General features: G+C 42.1%; 1 protein-coding gene and 1 long non-coding RNA gene across 4 annotated transcripts; one reads left to right on the forward strand and one right to left on the reverse strand.

The window, feature by feature from the left end:
* Nucleotides 1-1291: 1291 nt before the first annotated feature.
* Nucleotides 1292-21778, forward strand: LOC145790482 (glutamine synthetase nodule isozyme-like). Of its 2 annotated transcripts, none has more exons than XM_082868393.1 (6): nt 1292-1765; nt 2032-2107; nt 14800-14905; nt 15026-15114; nt 15555-15682; nt 21296-21778. In XM_082868393.1, the coding sequence occupies exons 1-5, from the start codon at nt 1749-1751 to the stop codon at nt 15648-15650; spliced, it is 384 nt and encodes a 127-aa protein (XP_082724519.1). In that variant the 5' UTR covers nt 1292-1748; the 3' UTR covers nt 15651-15682; nt 21296-21778. The 2 variants fall into 2 exon arrangements, with proteins under 2 accessions (XP_082724519.1, XP_082724520.1); XM_082868394.1 differs by having other exon boundaries at nt 1293-1765; nt 21463-21778.
* On the reverse strand, nt 19980-23802 carry LOC114276791 (uncharacterized). 2 transcript variants are annotated; one of them, XR_003634365.2, is made up of 4 exons: nt 23402-23802; nt 22898-22939; nt 21971-22064; nt 19980-20183 (listed from the first exon to the last, which is right to left on the reverse strand). It is a non-coding gene; the product is annotated as an uncharacterized LOC114276791 (long non-coding RNA). The 2 variants fall into 2 exon arrangements; XR_003634366.2 differs by lacking the exon at nt 22898-22939 and having other exon boundaries at nt 23402-23792.
* Between the last annotated feature and the right edge of the window lie 542 nt (nt 23803-24344).

The raw sequence follows: 24344 nt of genomic DNA on the forward strand, positions 1-24344 counted from the left end.
AGCAGATGAACAGCAATCGGCCGGCAAAAAATGCCATCTTGGCCAAACAAAGTGCCGACCGGCACAAAAAAGTGCTGACCGGCAACAAATAGTGCCGACCGGCAAACTATTTTGCCGGTGGCAGCAAAAACCAGCCGGTGGCCTCTAGCCACTGCCGGTGATGGGTGGGGATGGTCTACAAGCCCTACCCTGCCCTTCCAAGGCAAAACACAAGTGTTCGGTGCAAAACCGGACACTGAACGGTCAAGTTCGGAGATTCTGAGGTAGGGCGCGAGAGCCAAAACCTCCGGGAACTCCAAACAAACACAAACAAGGATAATCACCGAGTGTTCAAGCGGTGACGTCCGAGTCTTGAGGACGGTCAAAAATGGGGTGTCTACAGTGATATGACTTAAAATAAATTAAAATTGACTTTTGATTTTTTTAGTTCTTCCCAAATAACCTCAATAAACAAATAAAAATTATAGTTGATGAATCTTAGACAAATATTCACTCTGCCTCATTTTGGAAACAAGTTTATAAGCTAATTTATTGGTTTATTGACTTATTTGGATTATATATATTTTTTGTTTTTGAATAATGTTATATGTATTAATTGGTATATTAATTAATAATGTGGTACAATTTTAAAGATTTTAAGTATTTATAATTTATATAATGGGTGAGGTCATAATTTTAAAATAATAATATTATAACATATGTTAGTACACTAATTGATTTATGGTGCATTTAGCATCACCATTTATTTTTTTCTATTTTTTTATTATAAGTTAGAAAGTCTTAAAGTGAAAGAATTTTTTAAAATAATTTTTGAAGTATTTTTTGTGTGTATATTTTTGTATTTATTATTATTATTTTTTTATAATTTTTTTTCTTAAATGTTTTAATATATTAATATAAAAAGGTTTGATAAAGATAACAAAAAATGAAATTTAAAAATTTAAAAACTCAAAAATATAATTGAAATTTCAAGACCAAATAGAGCAATTTTTTTGCCCTTGGGTGATACTTTTTGGCAATATTTTTGACAATTCTTTTTTTTTTTTTAAAGCTTAAAAAAGGAATACTCTGAGGTGTCATCGCGACATCCGTAGACCCAAGTCCGAAGTCTAGGCGTGATTTTTGACAATTCTTTGATTACTTATTTTTTTGCAAAAAAAAAATATTCTTACCACGGCACTACTCCCATTATTACTCCTGTCACTTTTTCAGATATGGTGGTAAGAGCATCTCTTAGCCCATGACGCGAAATCTATAACATATATAAAAAAAGGTAAGAATGGTGTTATGTATGGTGTAAGAGTGGTGCTTCCAGTGTAAGTCTGTTGCTTCTTTGTTTGCAAAGTAGATTTGGGCTGTCTACGTGGCCTTCAGCTTAGCCACACACACGACGCTAGAAACAATGAGCTGTCTTCAGAGTGTGTTCCTTCCATCTTGATCCTGCCGATCGCCCAACCAACCAAACCCACCATCTATCCCTCTCATAAGTTTCTTGTGTGCTGAGAAGAAAGAGGTGCTCTTTGTTTGCTTGTTTAGCTGATCTCACCCTTGGTTGCCTTCATATTTGTTTGCACTGGTGTGGATTTCAATGGTTTCTACAAGCTTCCTCTGTTCGGTGTACCTCGATTTTATAATCTTGGAGCACCTCCTTGTAGAAGAATTGGTTGGGCAACATTTAAATTTTGCACCGCCATCTTCTTGCTCTACTTGTTGGCGATATTCCTGCTTATTGTTTGTCTTCTACTGAGATGTTCATGCCTGATTTGTATGTGTTTTTGAGCTTGTTAATGTGTGGAGAAATTATGCATACCAATTGTTTGACAATATGCCTGACTAAAATAACCCGTAAATTTTCTTCATAGCAAAGCCTCTTTCTAAGATTGCAACAAAATTTCAAGGAAAAGGCCTGGCTTATTTCTTACAAATTAGTTTGTTTCAATTAATTTTTCAAATTCATTTGCTCTTGGGTGGATAGAGTTTGTAATGTGTTTTGATATTTGGTTTCTCTACACATAAAAAATGATCGAGAAGCGCCTCGCAAGTGGCCAAGTCAAAGCGCTCATCGAAGAGGCCCAGGAGAAACTCAAACTCATCGCTAAGATGTTCCGTATGTATATTTCAATACTCTCTGTCTTCATTTGCTTTCTCTTTGCTTTTTAATACATTGGTATCATTACAAGCAGAACCAATATCGAATATTGAGCTTCAAATTTTATACAAGTGTTCAAGAGAACAGGATTGGAATCCTCTAATTGTAGATTAGGTTGTTCTTCGTGTAAAAGGGAAAAGTAATTTTAAAGTTCTGTAAAAAAAAAGTTAGTTTGAAGATTTTTTAGTTGTTTCAATTTTGACAGTTAAATATATCTAACTAGTTATGTATAAAATATTCAATTCTAAAATTATTTGATTCTCATTTTTAGACAACCAAACACGCTCTTGGTTTTTCATTGCATAGAACTTGAATTAAACAAGATTGAATATGATAATGCAGTTCATCTTGGGTGGATGAGTCGGGCTGGTCCAAGCTCTTCAAGCTCCGATTCAGGTGGATGGTTCCACCAGATGACCTGCACGCAAGTCCAAAGGGGAACGGGGTAGTCCCCCAGTGAACCCTCCGGCGAGCGAATCAATAGAGGAAGAAGGAAATATAGAGAGAGAGAGAGGGAGAGATAGAAAAGCTTAACCTTCCTCTTGTCTTCCATTCTTGCTTATATCCTTTGGTAATCATTTCATTGTCCCTTGTGACGTGCCCCCTTCCGCCGAAAGCTTGTGCCGTAGCTTACCTTGTTCAGGGTGAGGGGGCTCTATTCCGACGGGGAGGTGTTGTCGTAATAAATGCTGTGATGGGCTGCATTAATGGTGATGTGTTGTGGCAATAACTCTGCAGATCTTTGTCTGCTGATGTGGCCTGTGTTCCACCTACCATGTGCCCGAATGCCATTGGCCCTCCATGTCCAGATGGCCTCCAGCTGTCCTGGGCTTTGCCAACCGTGTTATGCTATGGGTCCCAAGCGATGGGTTTGGGGTGGTTTGATGTGGGCCGTAAGCCTTGTGGGCCTATCCATGTCAGTAGTCTCCCATTTCCGAGTGCAGCTTTAGCCCAACGAAAGGAATAATAATAAGGAAGAGAAGTGCGAACCGAGTGGAGAGGCCGATCGTTAGCCGTGCCGACCGCAAGGGTGACCGAGGGGGAGAAGCTAACCGTGAGGGTGGCTGAGTGGGAGGGGCTGACCGTGAGGAGTGCCGACCGCGAGGGTGACCGAGGGGGAGAAGCTGACCGTGAGGGTGGCCGAGTGGGAGGGGCTGACCGTGAGGGGTGTCGACCGCGAGGGTGATCGAGGGGGAGAAGCTGACCGTGAGGGTGGCCGAGTGGGAGGGGCTGACCGTGAGGGGTGCCGACCGCAAGGGTGGCCGAGCGGGAGGGGTCGACTGTGGGGCGTGCCGACCGCGAGGGTGGCCGAGCAGGAGGGGTCGACCGTGAAGCGGGCCGAGTGGGAGGGGCTGACCGTGAGGGGTGCCGACCGCGAGGGTGACCGAGGGGGAGAAGCTGACCGTGAGGGTGGCCGAGTGGGAGGGGCTGACCGTGAGGGGTGCCGATCGCGAGGGTGGCCGAGCGGGAGGGGTCGATTGTGGGGCGTGCCGACCGCGAGGGTGGCCGAGCGGGAGGGGTCGACCGTGAAGCGGGCCGATCGCGAGGGTGGCCGAACTGGAGGGGTCGACCGTGAGACGTGCCGACCGCGAGGGTGGCCGAACGGGAGGGGTCGACCGTTAGGCGTACCGACCAGGACGGCGCGGGGCTCAAAAAGAGATGGGGGGTGGTGCCATGTGATGATATGAAATGGAAAGGACAGGGTAAGGGGAGGGGACAGTGCATCGTGTCCATACACATGGCAATATGGTGGGGGGAGTGAAGCGTTAGAGCAGAAATGAAACGATAGGTCACGAGGGGGGTTTTGAAAAGGCGGTTTTGGCAGTTGATTTGAAAGGTTTTGAAACGGGCGAAAATTAATGTGGATCCATGGAATACGGGTAAACCGTGGGTTTTTGGTATAATGCGTTTCACCTACCTTTTTACAAAAACTCAAAATACCCAAGTGTTAATTCCTTCATTGCGTACGACACACCTGTGAAACATTTTCTCAACTTCCTTGCTCCTGCGTCAGAAGTGATTCGTAAGCAAACCCTAGAAATGGCACAAGAAGAAGTGGTCGATGTGAGGGTGGACCCTCTGGGAGACGATGATGCAGAGGAGCTAGCAGCGCGATACAGGACGGAGACACGAATGGTGGGGGTGGGGGAACCGGTGGAAAAATCGCAGGCGTCGGCCCTAATATTGGCCCCAAGGCCAATAAGCCAGGTAGAGCTGGATCAATGGCACACTAAGGCTGACAAATCTACAATTACTGCGGCGGATTTGGAGGCTATCAGGGAAAGATACCAGATTCTGGCGGAGGTGGAGTTATTGCTGCCAACATCAAGGGAAAGGCCGTCTGATGCTAGGCCAGGGGAGTTTTCCCTTTACGAGGAGGCGCTAAAAGGTGGGCTGAGGTTGCCATTGCCCCAAGTGGTGGTTGACGTACTGAATCGTCTGGAGGTAGCGCCGGGGCAATTGATGCCCAATGCATGGAAGATTCTGCTGGCCTGTGCGAGCGCGTGGCCCAAGGCGAATAGAGGGGAGGCCATGGCGGTAGACGAGTTCTTTTCGTGTTACAAGGCTTCGGGGCAGCAAGAGACGTGGGTCACCCTACAGGCGGTGATGGGGAGGGGATTGGTGGCGGGGCTGCCGACATTGATCAAGGGGTGGCGGCCACGGTGGTTCTACGTGTCTGCTAATGGGGGACTGGGGGTGCGCACCATCTGGAAGGTGTCCACTAGGTCGATGGAGTCGAGACTGGGGCAGTGGCGGAAGAGAGGGTGAAGAGAGTGAAGGAGTGGAGGGAGAGAGAGAATGCCAAATGGGACGAGCTTGTTCAGCTGTCCGCGCTGTTTGAGGTAGGGTTGGGACCGCAGCCGAGGGGAGGGGATCTCGACCGAGCAGAGTTGGAGGCGAGAAGAGAAGTTCAGGAGGCAGAGGATCAGGCTATACTTGCCAAAGCCACGAAGTTGAAGGAGGTGCGAGGAGACCGACCGCCTCAATCGATCGCGCGGGAGAGGATCCGACCGCGCTCAAGGCCGTTCGGGGGGAAGGACTTAAGCAGTTTTGAGCCACGACCGCCCCCAGTAGATCCTGTAAAAGAACAGGCCAGAAGGGAGGGGGAGGCTCTGAAGAAGAAGAAGAAGAAGAAAAAGAGGAGTGCCCCAGAGGAACCTGCAGATGAGACTGGGGCCAAGAGGGCTAAGGTGGCCCCAGCTGAGGTGGAGGTCCCTGTGGCCAAGGATACCCCAGAGGTGGTGGGGGTCACTCCAACACTGGAGGTTGTGGAGACTGCCCCAACAGAGCAAGTAGGAGTTGGGTTGACCGAGGGTGCGCCGAGCGGGGGGGAGCAGACCCAAAAGGGCCCTGCCCCATAGGAAGGAGGGGTCCGTCTGGCTACGGCAATCTATCACGCTCGCGCGGTAGCTGGAAGGTTGGAGGGAGAAGGAGGCCCAGCCAGGGTGGGGGCAGACCGCTTGGTGAAGATTGTGGAGGAGACAGCTCTGCGCTCGGCATCAGGATATAATGAGGCTGACCTGCTGAGGGGGTTATGCTCCGCCCAAATGGAGGTAACTACCTTGGCAGGGGCCCTTCTAAGGAAGGCAGGGGCTGCCAAGTTAAAGGCTGAAGAGGCCAAGGCCCAGCTGGCCAAGTTAAAGAAGGAGAGCGCCGACTGGAAGACTGCCCATGTTGAACTGCAAGCAGTCAAGTTGGAGCTGGAGGACACACACCGTAAGGTCGTGTCGCTCGAGTTCCAACTGGCTGGCGAACAGAAGAAGTTGGAGGAGTCTGAAAGAGCTTGCGCCGTTGCGATCGAGCGGCATGAAGAGGCCATGAGTAGCAACGAAGAACTAGTCAGGCAAAAAGATGAGGCAGATGCCAGAATTGGAGATCTGTTGAAGGGGTTGGAGGATGAGCGCGTCAAAGCAGAGGAGGAGATGGGGAGGCTGATGAGGGAGTTGGAAACAGAGAAGGCGATGGCGGAGATGGAGAGTCTGAAGAATGGGGTGGAAGAGGAGAGGGTGACGGCGGCTGCGGAAAGGGGGACCCTGCAAAGAGAGCTGGACGAAGAGAGGGCGAAGGCGGCTTCTGAAAGGGCGGCCTACCCTGATCTGTGCGTCGCAGCGGTGGAGCAATACAAAGGGTCTCCCGAATTTTAGATGGCGGTAGATGCCGCAGTCGCCAGGAGTCTGGCTGGGCAAGAATCTGGGGGGGTGGGCCCATCAAGGACGACTGCTGGAGGTAGGACAGAGGCAGAGGTGATTGAGAGCTTCCAGCAATCAGACTTCTACAAGCACAAAATGGCCGAGTTCTGGGATAGCGGTTGGAAGATGTTCAAACGCAGAGCTGAAGAGCTGTTCCCACACTTGGACCTGAGTAGTGTAACGATAGGTGAAGATGATATGGCCCAGACCCCCCTGGACGAGGGCATTGAAGAAGAAGAGCTTGTGTCCAGCGAGGAGGAATAACCAAGAAGAAGAAGAGTTGTTCAATCTCTGTGTTTGTTTTTTTTTTTTTTTTTTTTTTTTTGTAATAAACTGGTGTACACATTGTAAATGAATGAATGAATGAATGAAGAATTTTATTGTAATGAACTTGTGTACAAATGTTATTTCGTTTATGTTGTCAGTTGACTGTGTGGGCCTGTATTGTCTAAAATGAATGAAGTCTTGTTATAAAAACTGGTCATAAACATTGTGCAATAAAATTTTCGTGCAAAGTTAAGTTTGAAGTTCCTCCCTGCAGAGTGAGATTGGAGTTGTATGAAAATTGAAAGAATGATAGTGGTTGATTGAAAAATTGGATTAGGAAATTGTAGAACATAATATTCAAGTGGGGTTAGTACTTCCAGTTTAATAAGTACGGATGAAGAATCCACGGATGAGGACAAAGGGTAGGTTGCAAATTGTAACTAAACGGTTAATTGTAAACTTGTAGAGGAGAGATTGGAGAAATAAACTGGGTGGGGTGGTAGATAATCTGATTAGTAAATGAAATACGTGAGAACATGTTTGGAATTTAACTAGGTAAAAGCGTGGTCCTAGAATTGTGAATAAGCTTCAAAATGTGACTAAGTGTTAAAAATGTGGTCTTGCTTGGCTTTGAAGTGCTCAGTCTGGCTGAGGCTTTGAGTGCTCGGTCTGGGCGAGCCTTTGAAGTGCTCAGTCTGGCTGAGGCTTTGAGTGCTCGGTCTGGCCGAGACTTTAAAGTGCTCGGTCTGGCTGAGGCTTTGAGTGCTCAGTCTGGCCGGGGCTTTGAAGTGCTCAGCCTGGCTGAGGCTTTGAGTGCTCTGTCTGGCCGAGGCTTTGAGTGCTCGGTCTGGCCGAGGCTTTGGGTGCTCGGTCTGGCCGAGGCTTTGAAGTGCTCAGCCTGGCTGAGGCTTTGAGTGCTCGGTCTGGCTGAGGCTTTGAGTGCTCGGTCTGGCCGAGGCTTGGAAATGCTCAGTCTGGCGGAGGCTTGGAAGTGCTCAGCCTGGCGGAGGCTTTGAGTGCTCGGTCTGGCCGAGGCTTTGAGTGCTCGGTCTGGCCGAGGCTTGGAAGTGCTTAGCCTGGCTGAGGCTTTGAGTGCTCGGTCTGGTCGAGGCTTTGAAGTGCTGCAAGTGAAAGTGTCATGGGAGTGACATACAGACAATTGAATTATGAAAGCTGAGAACTTCAGTCAGAATTTGCATTACGTATTAAAGAGGAAATACAACAATATTGACAATACAAAAGTATGAACTTATTGATAGTAACGCTTCAAATGTTCCGCATTCCAGGGATGGGGGAGGTCTCAGCCTTCCATGTCTTGAAGTCGGTAAGTGCCTAGTCGTGGTCGGGCTTTCACAATGTAGGGCCCCTCCCATTTGGCTGCCAGTTTGCCCTCGGTTGGATTCTTTGTGGCAAGAGTCGCTTCTCTCAAGACAAGGTCCCCTACAGAGAACTCTCGTGGTCGAACTCTGCGGTTGTAGTGTGTTCTCATTTTCTGCTGGTACGAAGCCAATCTGACAGCAGCAGTCTCTCTGAGCTCTTCGATGAGGTCCAGGTCTGCTCGACGAAGCTCTTCGGTTGAGGCGATATCCGGATGTAAGATCCTGTGGATGGGCAGACCGACTAGGACCGGAATAACCGCCTCAACGCCATATGTTAGGCAAAAAGGGGTTTCTCCAGTGGGAGTGCGAGCAGTGGTTCGGTAAGCCCAGAGTACATTTGGTAGTTCCTCAGCCCAAAGGCCTTTAGCAGCTTCGAGCTTAGTTTTGATGATTTTCAGAAGGGAACGGTTGGTGACCTCAACTTGGCCGTTTGCTTGGGGGTGACCGGGGGAAGAGAAGCATGGTTGAATCTGGAGATCTGCACAAAATTTTCTGTACTTCGCGTCAGAGATGATGGCTTGAGGGATGCCAAATCGACAAATGATCGATTGCCAGATAAACCTGGTGGTGTTCCGCTCGGTGATTGTGGCAAGGGGTTCAGCCTCGACCCACTTGGTGAAGTAATCAATGGCGACAATCGCGAACTTGGTCTGGTCGCGACCAGTGGGAAGTGGACCAACCAAGTCGATCCCCCATTTGGCAAACGGATAAGGGCTGCAGAGTGTGATTAACTCTGTAGGAGGAGCATGGGGGATGTTGGCGAAACGTTGACATTTATCGCATTTGAGCACGAAATCGGTCGCATCCTGATTAAGAGTTGGCCAAAAATACCCAGTACGGAGTATCTTCTGGGCAAGGGACCTGCCGCCTGAATGATTACCACAAATTCCCTCATGGATCTCCTGCATTACATAGGTTGCTTGAGCTGGATTGAGGCACCGTAGATATGGCCGGGAAAAGCCGCGCTTGTACAATATACCGTCGACAATGATGTAATTGGATGCTCGGGATCGGACTTTGGCTGCCTGCTGTTGGTCATCTGGGAGTGTCCCTGTGGTCAAGAATAAGAGAATGTCGGATGCCCAAGGGATGGGTTCGTTTTGGATGAACTGTACAGCTTGCAGGTCGGGTGAAATGGCCGGGTGGTGTAGATATTCGAGGCGGACATCATGGCTGAGATTAGGATGGTCAGCAGAGGCCAACTGAGCCATCTCATCTGCTTTGGAGTTTTCCGCCCGAGGAATGTGCCTGATGTGGAAGGTATTGAAGAGGCGAGCAAGGGGGAGTGCCATGTCCCTGTAAGCTCGCATTGTGTCTTCCTTGGCATCAAAATTCCCTGTCATCTGACCGACGACAAGCTGGGAGTCGCTGAATACTCGGAGGTGGCTGACCCCAATGTCCTTGGCAAGGTGGAGTCCTACTATCAATGCCTCATACTCGGCCTCATTGTTGCTTGCTTCAAACAAGAAACGGAGGGCACATTTGAAATAGCCGCCCTCGGGGGAGGTGAGGATGAGGCCGGCACCACTTCCTTCTCTTCGAGACTAACCGTCGACATTGAGAGTCCAAGAATGAGGATCTTCTGGCTCTGTTGGAGTTGGTGGGAGCGGAGGGGTAGTGGTCGGGGTCGGATTGGTGAACTCTAGGATGAAGTCAGCTACAGCCTGCCCCTTGATTGTTGTCCGAGGGCGGTAGGAGATGTCGAACTGGCTGAGTTCTACTGACCACTGCGTCAGTCTACCTGAGAGTTCTGGTTGCTGCATGACCTTTTTCAGGGGCTGGTCGGTGAGGACCACTATGGAGTGGGCTTGGAAGTATGGGCGGAGTCGTCTGGAGGCAATGACCAAGGCCAGGGACAGTTTTTCTAATAAGGGGTAGTTCTGCTCCGCTCCCCTGAGAGCCCGACTGATGTAATAGACCGGCCGTTGGATTGAGCCATCTTCTCTAAGGAGAGCTGCACTGACTGCGGTGCTTGATACTGCTAAGTAGAGGAAGAGGGGCTCGCCCGTGATTGCTTGGGAAAGAAGGGGAGGGTTGGCCATGCATTGCTTTAACTGTTGGAAAGCCTCTTCAGATTCAGCTGTCTATTCAAAAGTCTGCCGAAGAACTTTGAAGAAGGGTAAGCACTTATCTGTTGCACGGGAAATGAAGCGGTTGAGGGCCGCCACTCGGCCGGTGAGTCTTTGAACTTCTTTGACCGTCCTAGGCGACTGCATCTCAACCAAGGCCTTGATCTTCTCAGGGTTAGCTTCAATGCCGCGCTGACTGACCATAAAACCTAAAAATTTTCCAGATCCTACGCCGAAGGCGCACTTTTCTAGGTTGAGCTTCATCTGGTACTTGCGCAAGGTGGCGAAGGTCTCTCATAAGTCAGTGAGGTGATCGGAGGAGTATTTGCTTTTGACTAGCATGTCATCGACGTAGATTTCCATATTCTGGCCTATTTGGTGATGGAAGACGGCATTAACTAGCCGTTGATAGGTGGCCCCGGCATTCTTCAACCCGAACGGCATTACACAATAGTGGTAGGTACCTCGGTCGATAATAAATGATGTGTGTTCCCGATCAGATGTGTGCATCAGGATTTGGTTGTACCCAGAGACGGCGTCCATGAAGCTGAGCATTTGATGACCGGCCGTGGCGTCGACCAGCAGATCTATGCGGGGAAGGGGGTAGCTGTCTTTGGGGCAAGCTCGGTTCAGGTCAGAGTAATCGACACAGAGTCGCCATTTGCCATTATGTTTGCGGACGAGGACCACGTTGGACAACCATCTAGGGTAGTCCACATTCTTGATGAATTGGGCCTCGAGGAGCTTGTCAACTTCTGCGGCTATAAGAGTGTTGCGCTCCGGGTGGAAAATGCGTTGCTTCTGGCGGTGGGGTCGAAAGTGGGGTTCGATGCTGAGGCGATGGGTTATGAAGGAGGGGTCAATGCTTGGCATGTCAGAATGGGTCCAGGCGAATACATCTCTGTGCTCGGTCAGGAGAGCGGTGAGGTCGGCCTTGGCTTGGGAAGGTAGTTGGCTGCCAATTTTGGCGGTTTTGATTGGGTTGGTGGGATCAATGTTAACTTCAACAAGTTCCTCCACGGGTTCACCTCTGACCAGCTCGTCCTCGTCTCGGACGTCAAGCCCTTCGATGATCATGGCCTCTTTTAGCTTGACTTCTTTGAGTGAGGCGACATAACACTCCCTTGCCACGGTCTGTTCTCCTTTGACAGTTCCGACACCGAGATCGGTAGGAAATTTGATGGCAAGGTGATAGGTGGATGTGATGGCTTGGAAGGCGTTTAGGGCTGTGCGGCCAAGGATGATGTTGTAAGCAGAGGGGCAGTCGACCACAAGGAAGGTGAGCAACTTAGTGGTCTGCCTTGGGTGTTCGCCAATGGTGATAGGTAGATTGATGGAGCCGATGGAGGTCACACGGTCGCCGGTGAAACCGACCAGAGGGGTTTGGAGAGGAGACAAGCTTTCTTCCCCAATCTTGAGCTGGCGGAAGCAATTGAGGAAGATGATGTCTAAAGAGCTGCCGTTGTCTATGAGGACTCGTCTGACCTTGTAGTTGGAGAGGATGGCGGAAATGACAAGGGGGTCATCATGTGGGTAACGGACTCCTGCACAGTCGGTATCTGTGAAGGTAATGGGTTCGATCCACTGTTTTGACTGTTTGGGAGGTCGGTCCACCGTCGCCACTGCTTTGTCTGAGCCCTGCCTGATTTTTCTGAGCTCTGCCTTCTGAGCCGAGCGGGATGGTCCCCCGCAAGCAAGGCCGCCTGAAATGACTCTGATTTCTCCGACTGGTGGAAGGGGATTGCCTGGAGGCCGAGGCTGTGGTGGTGGGCGATCGTGGCCTTGGTTAGGTGGGGCTTGATTGCGGGGTGGTGTATGTCGGCGATTGTTCCTGGAAAGGTCAGTTCTTTGCCTCTGTTGAGGGCGGGTGTCTGTAAATCGGCTGAGGCGACCCTGACGTATGAAGGTCTCGATCTGATCTTTGAGGTTGATACACTCGTCGGTGGTATGGCCATGGTCTTGGTGGAAACGGCAGTACTTGGACTGATCTTTGCGACTGGAGGGGTTTCGTGAAGGCAGGGGCCACTTGAGGGGGTAGTCCCGCTGGATCTGATTGAGGACGTGTTCCATGGGGTAGTTGAGTGGTGTGTATCGCTCGAACCGACCGGGCAGTCGGGTCGGAGCGGACCGGTCGGGTCGATGTGGTCGGTCATTATAGTGGGGTGTTTGGCTATTATACTGGGCGGTCCTGGGTTCTGAGTCTTTCTTCTTGTCTCTGGGGGTCGGATTTTTAGGGGTCGGCTCTTGCCGAGCGGCCAGGGAATCTTCAGCATTCATGTATTTCTGGGCTTTGGATAGTAGGGCTGCCATGGTGGTTGGAGGGTTTTTGGAGAGGGAGAAAAGAAAATCGGACGACCGCAGGCCGGCCATGAAAGCCGTGAGGATGACCTTGTCGTCATTCTCTGCTACTTGAAGGGCTTCGGTGTTGAAGCGGGTGACGAAGCTGCGGAGAGACTCCCCCTCGGTCTGACGAATGTTAAGGAGTTGGGTGGCTGGGCGTCTCTGACGCTGGGCTCTGATAAAATGGCTCAGGAAAGAGTCACTGAGGTGTTGAAAGGTGGAGACGGAGTCTGCCGGTAACTGGCTAAACCACAACCGAGCTGATCCCTTCAGTGTCACTGGAAAAGCTCGGCACATGATCTCGTCAGGGAAAGCATGGAGGATCATGAGGGTGTGGTAGGTTTCCAGATGGTCGACTGGGTCCGTCGTGCCATCAAAGGAGTCAATGGTAGGCATTTTGAACTTGGCGGGCAATGGTTTGTCGCGGATGGAGGCAACAAAAGGCGAGTTGGCGGTGACTGAGAGCTTGTGCTGAATGTTCTGCATGACCCCTTGTAGTTGGAGCGTCATAGCTCGGAGTTCAGCGTCCTAGAGGGGAATGTTGTCGCCATGGTCGGTCAATGGAGGCTGGACACTGCTGGCTTCCCCCTCGGGGGCTAGTGCTACGACTGACGGGCTTGGAGGTGGGGATGGTAGGCTCATATGTGGAGGAGGAGGGGGTTGTAAACCTTCTGGGTTGAGCGGAGAGGGTTGTGGAGCAGTGTGGCCCGGAGTTCTTTCTTGGTTGGGTGGAATATCTAGAGGTGGAACGGGGAGGTTTCTTTGGAGTAAAGCACTGATCAGGGCCTGGTTTTACTCGGCCATGCGGTTAATACTGTTAGTGAGTTCGATGATATATTGTGGTGGGTTGTTTGGATGGGAAGGGTCTATTTGATGATCGGCGGTATTATGGTGAGAAGCCATGGACCTAGTCGTGACCATACACCTGGACGGGTGAGAGGAAAAGGTAACGGTGAGAAAAGAGGGCTCCGGCGATAGTGAACACAACTAGCGCACGAATAAACCACAAGTTCCCACTGACGGCGCCAACTGATAATGTAGTTCGTCCTGGGTGGATAAGTCGGGCTGGTCCAAGCTCTTCAAGCTCCGATTCAGGCAGATGGTTCCACTAGATGACCTGCACGCAAGTCTAAAGGGGAACGGGGTAGTCCCCCAGTGAACCCTCCGGCGAGCGAATCAATAGAGGAAGAAGGAAATATAGAGAGAGAGAGAGAGAGAGGGAGAGATAGAAAGCTTAACCTTCCTCTTGTCTTCCATTCTTGCTTATATCCTTTGGTAATCATTTCACTGTTCCTTGTGACGTGCCCCCTTCCGCCGAAAGCCTGTGCCGTAGCTTACCTTGTTCAGGGTGAGGGGGCTCTGTTCCGACGGGGAGGTGTTGTCGTAATAAATGCTGTGATGGGCTGCATTAATGGTGATGTGTTGTGGCAATAACTCTGCAGATCTTTGTCTGCTGATGTGGCCTGTGTTCCACCTGCCATGTGCCCGAATGCCATTGGCCCTCCATGTCCAGATGGCCTCCAGCTGTCCTGGGCTTTGCCAACCGGGTTATGCTATGGGTCCCAAGCGATGGGTTTGGGGTGGTTTGCTGTGGGCCGTAAGCCTTGTGGGCCTATCCATGTCAGAATATGTTCTTATTTTCTTTTAGTGATATTTGCTTCTTGTTTAGTGATATTTCTCAGGAAATGTAAATTTTGATCGTATATTTATGCTTATACTTATTTAGTTTATCATTCTCAATTATACATTTGTTTCTTAATGATCATTTTCTGCATTTCTTTGTTAATCTGTTTGTTTTCTTTCTAATGAGAATTGACATTTTAAGGCCAAAACAAGTTCTGGGTTATCCTCAATTTAAAAATCTAATGCGTCCCTATTTGTTTTTACCAAAGCAATTTGTATGTATATTTCTTATATATATGAGATTGAAACAATTTTGCTCCAAATTAGGAACCTTTTCCTTAATAAATGTTAGTTCAGAACATTTTTCCAAACCGGTAGATTGGTAGTGCATAAACAGTTTTTGTTGAATTGAAAAAACAGCCCTCAAACAATTTTGAAAGATCCATTCAGGATGGGAAACAATATATTGGTGAGTTAGAGCATTCATGCAGTTCATTGGAATGGAGTAATCATTCCATCAGAATAATCATCTCATGTTTGGTTCAGTAAAAAGGAAAGGAATTTAACATTGGAAATAAAAGCACCATTCACCAATTTAGGAGAATTTTCATTCCATTGGAAGGCCAAGGAATAGTCATTCCATTCCTTCCTTAAATCGTTCCAATGAACGAAACATTTCCTCAATTCATTTGGGTTTTGGGGCACTTTCATTGTGGAATCTTAAACGATGTGTTAATAAAGTTTTGTTGTGCTGTCTTTCTCATTAATCATTATTGTCTTAGGTCATGTGTGATGCTTACACTCCTGCTGGTGAACCAATTCCAATGAACAAGAGGTACAATGCTGAGAAGATTTTCAGCCACCCTGATGTTGTTGCTGAAGAACCCCGGAAAAGGATTTCAAACTTTTCAAAATATTGTCAAAACTTAATTGTCACTGTTGTTTGAGTATCTTTGTCCATTTAACTTTTGGAGATTGTAATTGATTTTGAATTTTAATTTTAAAATAGGTATGGTATTGAGCAAGAGTACACCTTGTTGCAAAAAGATGTTAAGTGGCCTATCGGGTGGCCAAAGGGAGGTTATCCTAGACCTCAGGTAATGAAATTGATACTTTTTTCGAATATCAACAATTTCATTTTTCCATTTTGTCTGAGTTATAATATTTAGTGATCATGTCCTCCAATTTTAGAATTTTCTTGAACCTGGTAGATTAATTTTGTCTACTGGTTTAGTCCTTGTGAACTTTTGGATGCTGACATGCTTTAGAACCCCTTCTGTGTACCGAAAAGGATAAAATTACATGATATTATGTTAGCTTTTAATCTTTTTGAGCCACTTGTGCAATGCTATTAAAAAACATATATAAAGAAGTCCTTGTTATGCACCTTTTCTCTTAACCAAATTTAATTTGCTGTTTATTGTGCAGAATTCAATAACATATAATAGCAATTCTTGTAGATTCTCTGGTGAATATTTTTGTGGCTATTTCTTTTTGCCTAAGACTTATAGTTGAACCTTTTGTTATTGCAACTTAGGGACCATACTACTGTGGGCTGGTGCCGACAAAGGTTTTGGACGGGATGTTGTTGATTCACACTACAAGGTTTGCCTTTATGCCGGGATTAACATAAGTGGAATCAATGGTGAGGTGATGCCGGGCTAGGTAAAATTAAGTAAAACTTTTAAGAACATTTTATTTAAAATTTTTAAGAACAAATTTTTGGTTAGGTGGAATTAAGAAATATTTTTTGTGATAAAGGAGTAGTGTTTCTTACTATATTAAGGGAAAAAGTGCATATATTTTGTAATTGGGGTTTTTTAGAAAAAAGATTGTGGTGGGACCAAAATTCTGAATTTTACGAAGCATGATTGGATGAGAAACTCAAACATACAGCATTTTGTAAGTGCATATGTGCTACTATAAAGCTATTAGAAGTGGTGCCTAAAGAATCTGATTTTGGTAGCTATTAGAAGTGGTGCCTAAAGAATGTGATTTTGGTAGTTTGGAAATACTATGAAAGGATAGCATTAGCATTTCTCGTGTTGGAGTAGCAATTGTGATGTTTGGTTAGAGTTGGAGTAGTGGTTACAGTCTAGGGGTACTAATAACCGTTGATGTAATGGTGGAAGGGTCACAATGGTGGGGCTGATGGTGGCACACTGGTGTTGAAGAGTTGGTTGCCTTGATTGTTGAAAGGAACATTTGGGAGTGTTTTTTGCAATTCTATAGACATTATGGAATGCAACAAATGACTTTAATACGAAGGAAACTAAATGGGAGGTGATTATAGTTATGTGATTTTTTTGTGTTGAAGATGTGCAGTTTGGTTCTTGTTTTGAACCGATCATATTTCTCTTCCCAGTTTGTACTCATCTTATTAATAATTTTTTTGTTGGCAAAAGAAAAAAAATGTAAAAATAAAGAAAAAGAACTCATCTTGTATATACAGAAATTTCTTAAACAAGCATTATAACTACCACGCGACCGCACGCTCGTAGCGCGTGGGATCCAACTAGTGTTTTGGAAATGTACACAAAAATATTATCTTCATTTTATTTACTTCTTTTGTCTGAAAATAATAATTTTTTTAAGGAATTTAATTATTTTTAATAATACAATTATTACACTTTAAAAAAATTAATTTTTCAAAATTACTCTTTAATAGTACATGTTTTAGGGAATATTAATTGTTATAATTGTTTTTATTATATAGTTAATGAATTTAATGGCAAAATAGGAAATTTATATTATTTTTGTCCTTAATTTTTAAAAAGAGATTAATATTTTGGGACAATAAAAAATGAAATAAAAGACTAATATTTTAAGACGAAGGGAGTAATTAGTTTAATTAGTGTGCATTTTAATTATATTTTTTATTTTAATTAATTTTTAGATAGAGATAAATGAATAAATAATTTTTTTATGATTTGCGTCATATATTGATGTGGCATTTGCAAATATATTTTTTAAAAATATGTAAGTATATTATTTATTAAACATATATATATATATATATATTTCAAATGATCATATTTTTAAATGGTAATAGCTTCTTTCGTTGGATATGTTTTGGCACAATCCAATGGTACATAGTCATTTTAGCACAATCTCAATCAAGATTAGAACATCCTCAGGACGATAGCACAATTTCAATCAAGATTAAGACATCCTCAGAACGAGCACTCAAAACTATTGAGGTCATCCCTAAGACGACCACCTTGTGTAATATTTGATGTAATCGGTATGTACATACATTATTGTTGTCTGATTTTGTTTAATAAAAAAAAATGGTAAAATTTGTTTTAAAAAAAATTTGAAGGGTTTGGTGGTGAATTCTGTTGTTAAAATTTGAAGAGTTGTCTCTGGAAAAGGATGAGAAATGGAGGAAGGGAATGAAGGAAATCAGTTGGTTTTGACTAAGCTAAGCAGATTCGGAGACCTCTTTTTAATGGGAAACAACATTTGCCTATTAATGTAGAGAGTGAATCAAAATAGGCAAAATGCCTATTCAGATCTAGTCAGTTGGAGGAGAAGAAAATAAGGTTTACTAACAAAAATATCTAACGATATTGTTTTGCCTCCCCTTTGGACATGGATTTGTAATGGTGCAGAGCTGGCCCTAGCCTTGGCCCAAGACGAGTAAGGCGGCGACTTGGGCTCCCAAATTTTGACAAATTTTAAGGACTCCAAAATAATTTTAATGCTTATGGTGTTAACCAGTTTAAAAATAAAGATGCAAACTAATTCTTGTAACTTTACAATCTATATTAAAGTTTTTTAGAGTATTTCAATTATTATTATTTTTTTCAATTTAATTTGATTATAGATTTAAGTAAAAAAATTGATTTAATATGAATTACTCCAACTCTTTTTTAAATTTCTCTTTATATTCCAAATTTCCCTTTTCATCAAATTTGATGAAAAAAAATTTATCTTCAATATCTTTTTAAATTTTTATCAAATTTAAATTTGATAAAAAAAAAAAAAAATTCTCTTAAATACCAAAGTAAAAAATATATATTTATAGATCTCATTCATTATAAGTATGACTCACATTATATTAACTTTGAATTTATATTATATATATCTTTAGAATAAAAAATTTAAATAAACTATTTTCTTCATTATTTATACATGAAGGGCCCTAATTTTAAGATTTCACCTTGGGCTTCAAAAATCTCATGGCCGATCCTACAACGGTGCAAGTATAGTTTGATGACAGTATTCAATGGACGATGATGGTAGCAACGGTAGGTGGAAGGTGATGGCAGTTAGTGGATGATTGTGATAATGGGGATAGTGGTGGGAACTTTTTGGAAAAATATAATGGGGATAGTGGTGGGAACTTTTTGGAAAAATAGTGTGGAAAAATAGCGAAAGATGGTGAAAAGGTCAAAAAATTTAAAAGATAAAAAAATTAATGAGGAGAATATGAGTATTGTAAAATTTATTAGTGCATTCAAAAAAAGTCAACATGGCTTAAGTATTGAATCCGCTTAATGGATTTTACTAACTCTATTATTTTGTATGAAAGGGAGTTAATTTAATTTAATTTTTTTTTAAAAAAAATCATCAAAAGCACATATATATATATATATATACATATATTAGATAGAAAAATCATTTACACAACGAACTACAATCATGTACCGACTTTACTACAGACGATGGACTTTGTATACAATAAGAAAATTAAAATATCTACTAGTAAAACATGTCATCTATTACTGTTGTTGAATTCCAATTTGAATTGGACATTTATCAACCCTTGGAAATGAGTACAAATGGCAATACTAAGCATGCATCGCTTCTTCGCCCACTAAACAAGCTCTAGTCTCTGCTGCGAAAGGTGCGATGAAAGGAGTTAGGTGGACCTTCCCTTTGTGCTATGATATCTACTCACCATCTATTGTAGCAAACCCATGCTATGAATCATCCACCACAAAATTATATTCCTTAAAATCCAGTTTGTGCTATTTTAGTTTCAAGATTCACTTTTTAAAAAATTAAATTTTTTTATTTTTTGTGTTTCTTTGTTTATTGATTTTTTTTAAAAAAAATTAAATACACTTAACATAAATATACTTAAAATATATAATATTTGTAAAAAAATCTTTAAAAAATTCACTAAATACCAAAAATAAAAATAAAAATACCAGAATTTGATACATTTTTATATTTTTGTGTAGTTGATTTTTTTTTTATAAATATTTTACTTTTTAGATACATGTAAATAAGATGCATTTAAAAAAATAAAAAAAAAATCTTAAAATTAAAAAATATTTACTAAAAACAAAAAAATATGAAAAATAAAAAATTTATTTTTGCAGAAAATTGAAACCAAACACTTTTTTAAAAAAAAATTATGTGAGAAAAATAGATAGGGTCTTTCAACTATTACTCTTATTTTCCAGTTTATTTATTGAGATTTCTCCTTCACTATTAAATTTTTTTGTACCAGTAATATATTGCTTTTGACGATAGTAATTCACTATTAAAATTTCATTGTAATAATGGCTTTCCTCTTTTTGAAGCCCAAGACAGTGGTGTAAATGGGTTTACACTTGGGCCGACCGTGTTCTAAAACACACTCTCTTCTCTTCCTTCCAGAAACATGAGGTGGAGAGAGATTCTTGTGCGGGATTCAAGCCGTACTAAAAAGTACTCAAAAGTCCTTTATTTCTCACTACCATATTACCCTGCGGAAAGTAGTTCGAAGGTTCTTTATCTATACCGCCCACCACTTCTGCTACTACCGGCACAACAAAAATAGAAAGCTGTTGGAAGCTTCTTTTTATCTATACCCTCACTACTATTACCATTTGAATGTGTCCCATTTGATGACCCCACCATCCCAACTCCTTATAAATTATTTCCTCTTTCTTTAATCCTCTTCAAACTCTCTCTCTCTCCCTCTCTCTCTCTCTCTCTCTCTCTCTCTCTTCATATACGCAACAGAAAACATAAAAAGTGCAACTATATACATATACATGTACATGGGGAACAAGATTAAGGTGGAGAAGCTGTCAAAGATAGCAAATTTTACAACAGGCAAGAACAAAGTTGTAGTCCCTCCGGTTAGAGGAAGCCTTAAGCGCCGCATGTTTATAACTTTTTCCAAGAGTTTGAAGTTCATGAGCTTATACCTCATCAACTCCGTTCCCTGCAACAAAAAGCTATGAAGATTGTTATAACCATCTTTTGTCTTCTGTCCCAACCAAATTTATGCAAATTCTCACCCATTTGCTTCCTCTCTACAGTTGCAACATATATAGCATATTGTATTTTTAAGGAAAATAAGCTCTTGTGAGAGCGAGCCTTTAGTGTAGTTTTTGTTTATAGCTTTTAAGTTGAAATCGACTACTAAGAATCTTGAGAAGTTGAGAAGGAATATTTTAACTTCTGTGTTCTGATAATTAATTTTTACCTTGTAGACTACATGAAATAAATCTGCATAATCACAGTACCAAAATTGGGGATTAATTAGGTAGCTCAAACATTCTTCTACACTGGTATGAACTAAAATCCCAAAGCACTTGCTATACAACAGACTGAAAATGAACCCAAAATCTTTTCTGGGACTGAAACAAGAGAGACTATAGGTCCTTGCCAAACCTAAACCAGTTTCAAAATTCCACAGAAAGTACACTAAGCAACATGATTGTCACTAGAAGAAAAAAAATAAAAAATTCACATTTTTGGCAGCTCCAGAATATGATTTTCCAGTTGGTGCAATGGTAATCAAATACCGATTAACAAATTCTTCCCTAAAAAGAAAGAAAAATACGGAGATTTTATAGGATGCTCATGCATGTATTGTCAACAATAGTGGTGAAGGCCTTGGCGAAAGAATCAGAACTTCTAACCTAACAATGGAGGATCTTGAGACAGTAGCTGTATCACATCAGCATAATTATTGATTTCACCCACCATCATATTCGGCGTAGGCAATAGCCTTGTTGTTAGATATCAATCATATGATCAAAGAAATTATAATTAGATGCTCAGCATTAATGTGAAAAGAATAACTTTGTTGATCATCTCCGTATTATCCTCAGTTGATGTAAAATAATGCACATCAAAAAGCAATTACAATTAGTTTCTCACATTTCACAGGCCTGCTAGCATTGTCATTGTGAGCTAAGCATGCTGCCTCAGAACAATTTTATTGATGATTTTGAGTTATTAGGACAGACCTATTTTCAGCAACAAAAGTGGTATGCTGGGGTTTTAGATTGGTGTATTTTGTTGTCATGAATTGTTCCTAATGAACAGGAGAACATAGGCTGACCATTAAGAATGAGCAACAAAAGCTAATCACACCAGTTGATTCTGAGGCAGCAGAAGAAAAATCCATAATCACTCCATCAACAGAAAACTGAAAATAATCAGTTACTGCAGATACTTGGCTGTTTGATCATAGCTATATTTGTAACTTGCAGGTTTATAATTAGCGAAATCAGAAACATATACTTCTAGACCTTGTTTGTGAGCATCAGAGTATTAGCATCCTCCCAATACATAAATCTTTTGGGATAAGAATTCCCAATGCAAATGACTGACGGTGGAAAGATCCTCTTGTGTTAAACCGTATGTCTGCTTGGTTGTGGGTTCAACATGTGTCTGTTTCTAGGAAGCAGAAGATAAGCATTGTCTTCCCTTTGTTAACTTTTCTAATTAGTTTCTTCTTTGAGGAACTGATCTCAGGAAATGAAATGTAATTATTTTTTCACCATCACGCTTAAAGCCTTTTGAACATGTAGATTGAATTTGTGTTGTGTGCAGAAGAAGCAATACTGCTATAGATAGCAGAAAGAACGCAAGTATGTAGCAGGTGAAATTATTCAAATATGTTTGACAGACATATTTCAATTTCTTGGCAGAATATAAAAATTTGAAGAAAGTGAAAGCTAGAGTGGGATAGAGATAGAGATAAAGATAGAGAAATACCTGAACATACAAAACTGAGGAGGGTTTATGCCTGTTGCATCTTCAAGAGTAGATATAGATATTGGCAGTATAATATCCAACAAGTTTGTTGTCACTGCATGAGATGAACATTACACCAAGGATAAAATAGTCATGCTCAGTCCTGAAGAATGTTTTCACACGTGATTGAGAGCATCTCTAATCCTCAATCAACCTTTTGTTTCATCAAATCAAAGTACTCAAAAATCATCTCCAACCCATTCCTCAAATCAAGGGAGAACCATTTTTTCATCAAATTGAAAATTCTATCAAATCCTTCCTCAAATTAGAATTTTTTGAAAATTTAAAAAGATAAAGCATTGGAGGGGTTTTTTTTTTCAAGAGAGGAGTTTTTAAAAAAGATTTTGATAAAAATGTGATGAACGGGTTGGAGTAGTTCATATCAAATCAAGCTTTTTACTCAAACTTTAAATCAAATTAGATGAAAAAAAATTGATGAAGGGTTCAATGATCCCTATTGATGTTGGATTCAATTTTTTGAATACGGACAAATCAATCCAAATATATTCCATTTTCTTTTTCTTTTATATTTCACTTACATTGGATCAAATGTCTCCTTGATGTAACTGCATAGGATGTAACAAAATGGAGTCTTCAAGAAACAATCAACACAATCTCATATTCTCATGTCATTCACCAAAATTCTATGTGCACAAAAAATTTTGAAGTAGTGGGTTTGATTATGTAGCTGGGTGGATTTTCATTTACCATTATAAAAAAATAAAAAAATAAATAAAAATAAAAAAAATAAAAAATCAGATTATACAAGCAATTAAGGTATCTTATTATTTTTCAACTAAATGTTCACATAAAATTAAGATTTTTAAAGAAAAATCAATCAAAAAACCTTAAACCCTATTCATACACAGGTTTTTCAATTCTGCTTACCTGGTTTTGGATAACTCGTAGTTTCTAACAAATGCAATTTCACTGAAAATCAACAAGAACAAAACATAAACAGATATCAGATTTTTCAATTGAAATCAGATTACAACGATGTGATCTAGCCAACATTCTAATTTCATTTGAGTTTCATGTATTTGCTAACATTTGCAGACTATTCAAAGAAGGAATTGATAGTTCATGAATTGCATTTTGTGTATTTTTCTTCATTAATTTGAAACTCTTATCATTCTTAAGATTACAAATGATCAAATAATAGATAGAGAAGTATAAAGTTAAAATGCACAGCAAATCGAAATTAAGATTTTAAACATCACTCACATTATCATTAGTTTGTAAGTAACAAAGCCTATTTTACACACTCCCAAAGCAGGGTTTAGAGACATATCGTCACACATATAAACACTACATTTCACATATACAATTAAATAGTTGTATACATTAATTTTAACCAGAGATTTCAATGGATTTATCATCAGGATTCCTAACCTCAACCTTGGGAACTGTAACGGTAAGTACTCCGTTCTCCATTGACGCCATGACCTCATCCATTTTCGCATTTTCCGGCAGCCGGAACCGCCTCATGAACCTGCCGGAGCTGCGCTCGACACGGTGCCAAGTATCGTTCCTCTCGTCCTCGAAATTCCTCTCACCGTTGATCTGCAAAACCCTATCGTCCTCCTCGATCTCGAACGTCACTTCCTCCTTCAGACCAGGAAGATCGGCCTTGAACATATAAGCTTCCGGTGTTTCCTTTCAGTCCACGCGAGTGCTCGCGAATGTCGAATTTTCCCGAGAAAGTTGAAGGCAAGGGAGTCTAGAGAGAAGGGATTGAAGATGGGTGCCTCGTCAGCTGCCGAAGAAGATGCTGGGGGTGTTTGGCTTGGCTTGTTTGTTTTTCTGATTTTAATAATTTATTTTAAGTTGGAAAAAAAAAATGATTTTGAAAAATTACTCACCTTTACTTTGCTTATTAGTTTGTGTCATAGATATGTTAATTTACGATTATTTTAATTTTTTTTATTTTTTATTTTTTTTAAAATAAAAAAATTAAATAGATTATAGATTATTATTATTATTATTTATAAAAAAATCTAGACAAATAATGAATAATAAAAAATAAAAATTAATTAAAAAAATTATTTCACAACTTATTTAAGAACTACTCAATAATTTAAATTTATAATCTAACAATTATATCAAATAAATTAATAATTTTTAATTAAAATCATACTTTATAATTTATTAGGTTATAATCTATAATTTATTTTAACGATTACACGGGACGATGTTTTGCTTATTGAATTTGGTAATCCAATTCAAGGAGATAAAGCTACTTGATTTTCATTTGCAGTAGTGCTTGTTTACTTTACAACTCTGTTTGGTTGCTGGGGATATGTTAGATATTTAAAGCAAGCAGAGTGGTGTTTTA

The sequence above is a fragment of the Camellia sinensis genome, chromosome 5 (genome assembly GCF_055761805.1).
Source record: "Camellia sinensis isolate YWXY chromosome 5, ASM5576180v1, whole genome shotgun sequence".
NCBI classification, from domain to species: domain Eukaryota; kingdom Viridiplantae; phylum Streptophyta; class Magnoliopsida; order Ericales; family Theaceae; genus Camellia; species Camellia sinensis.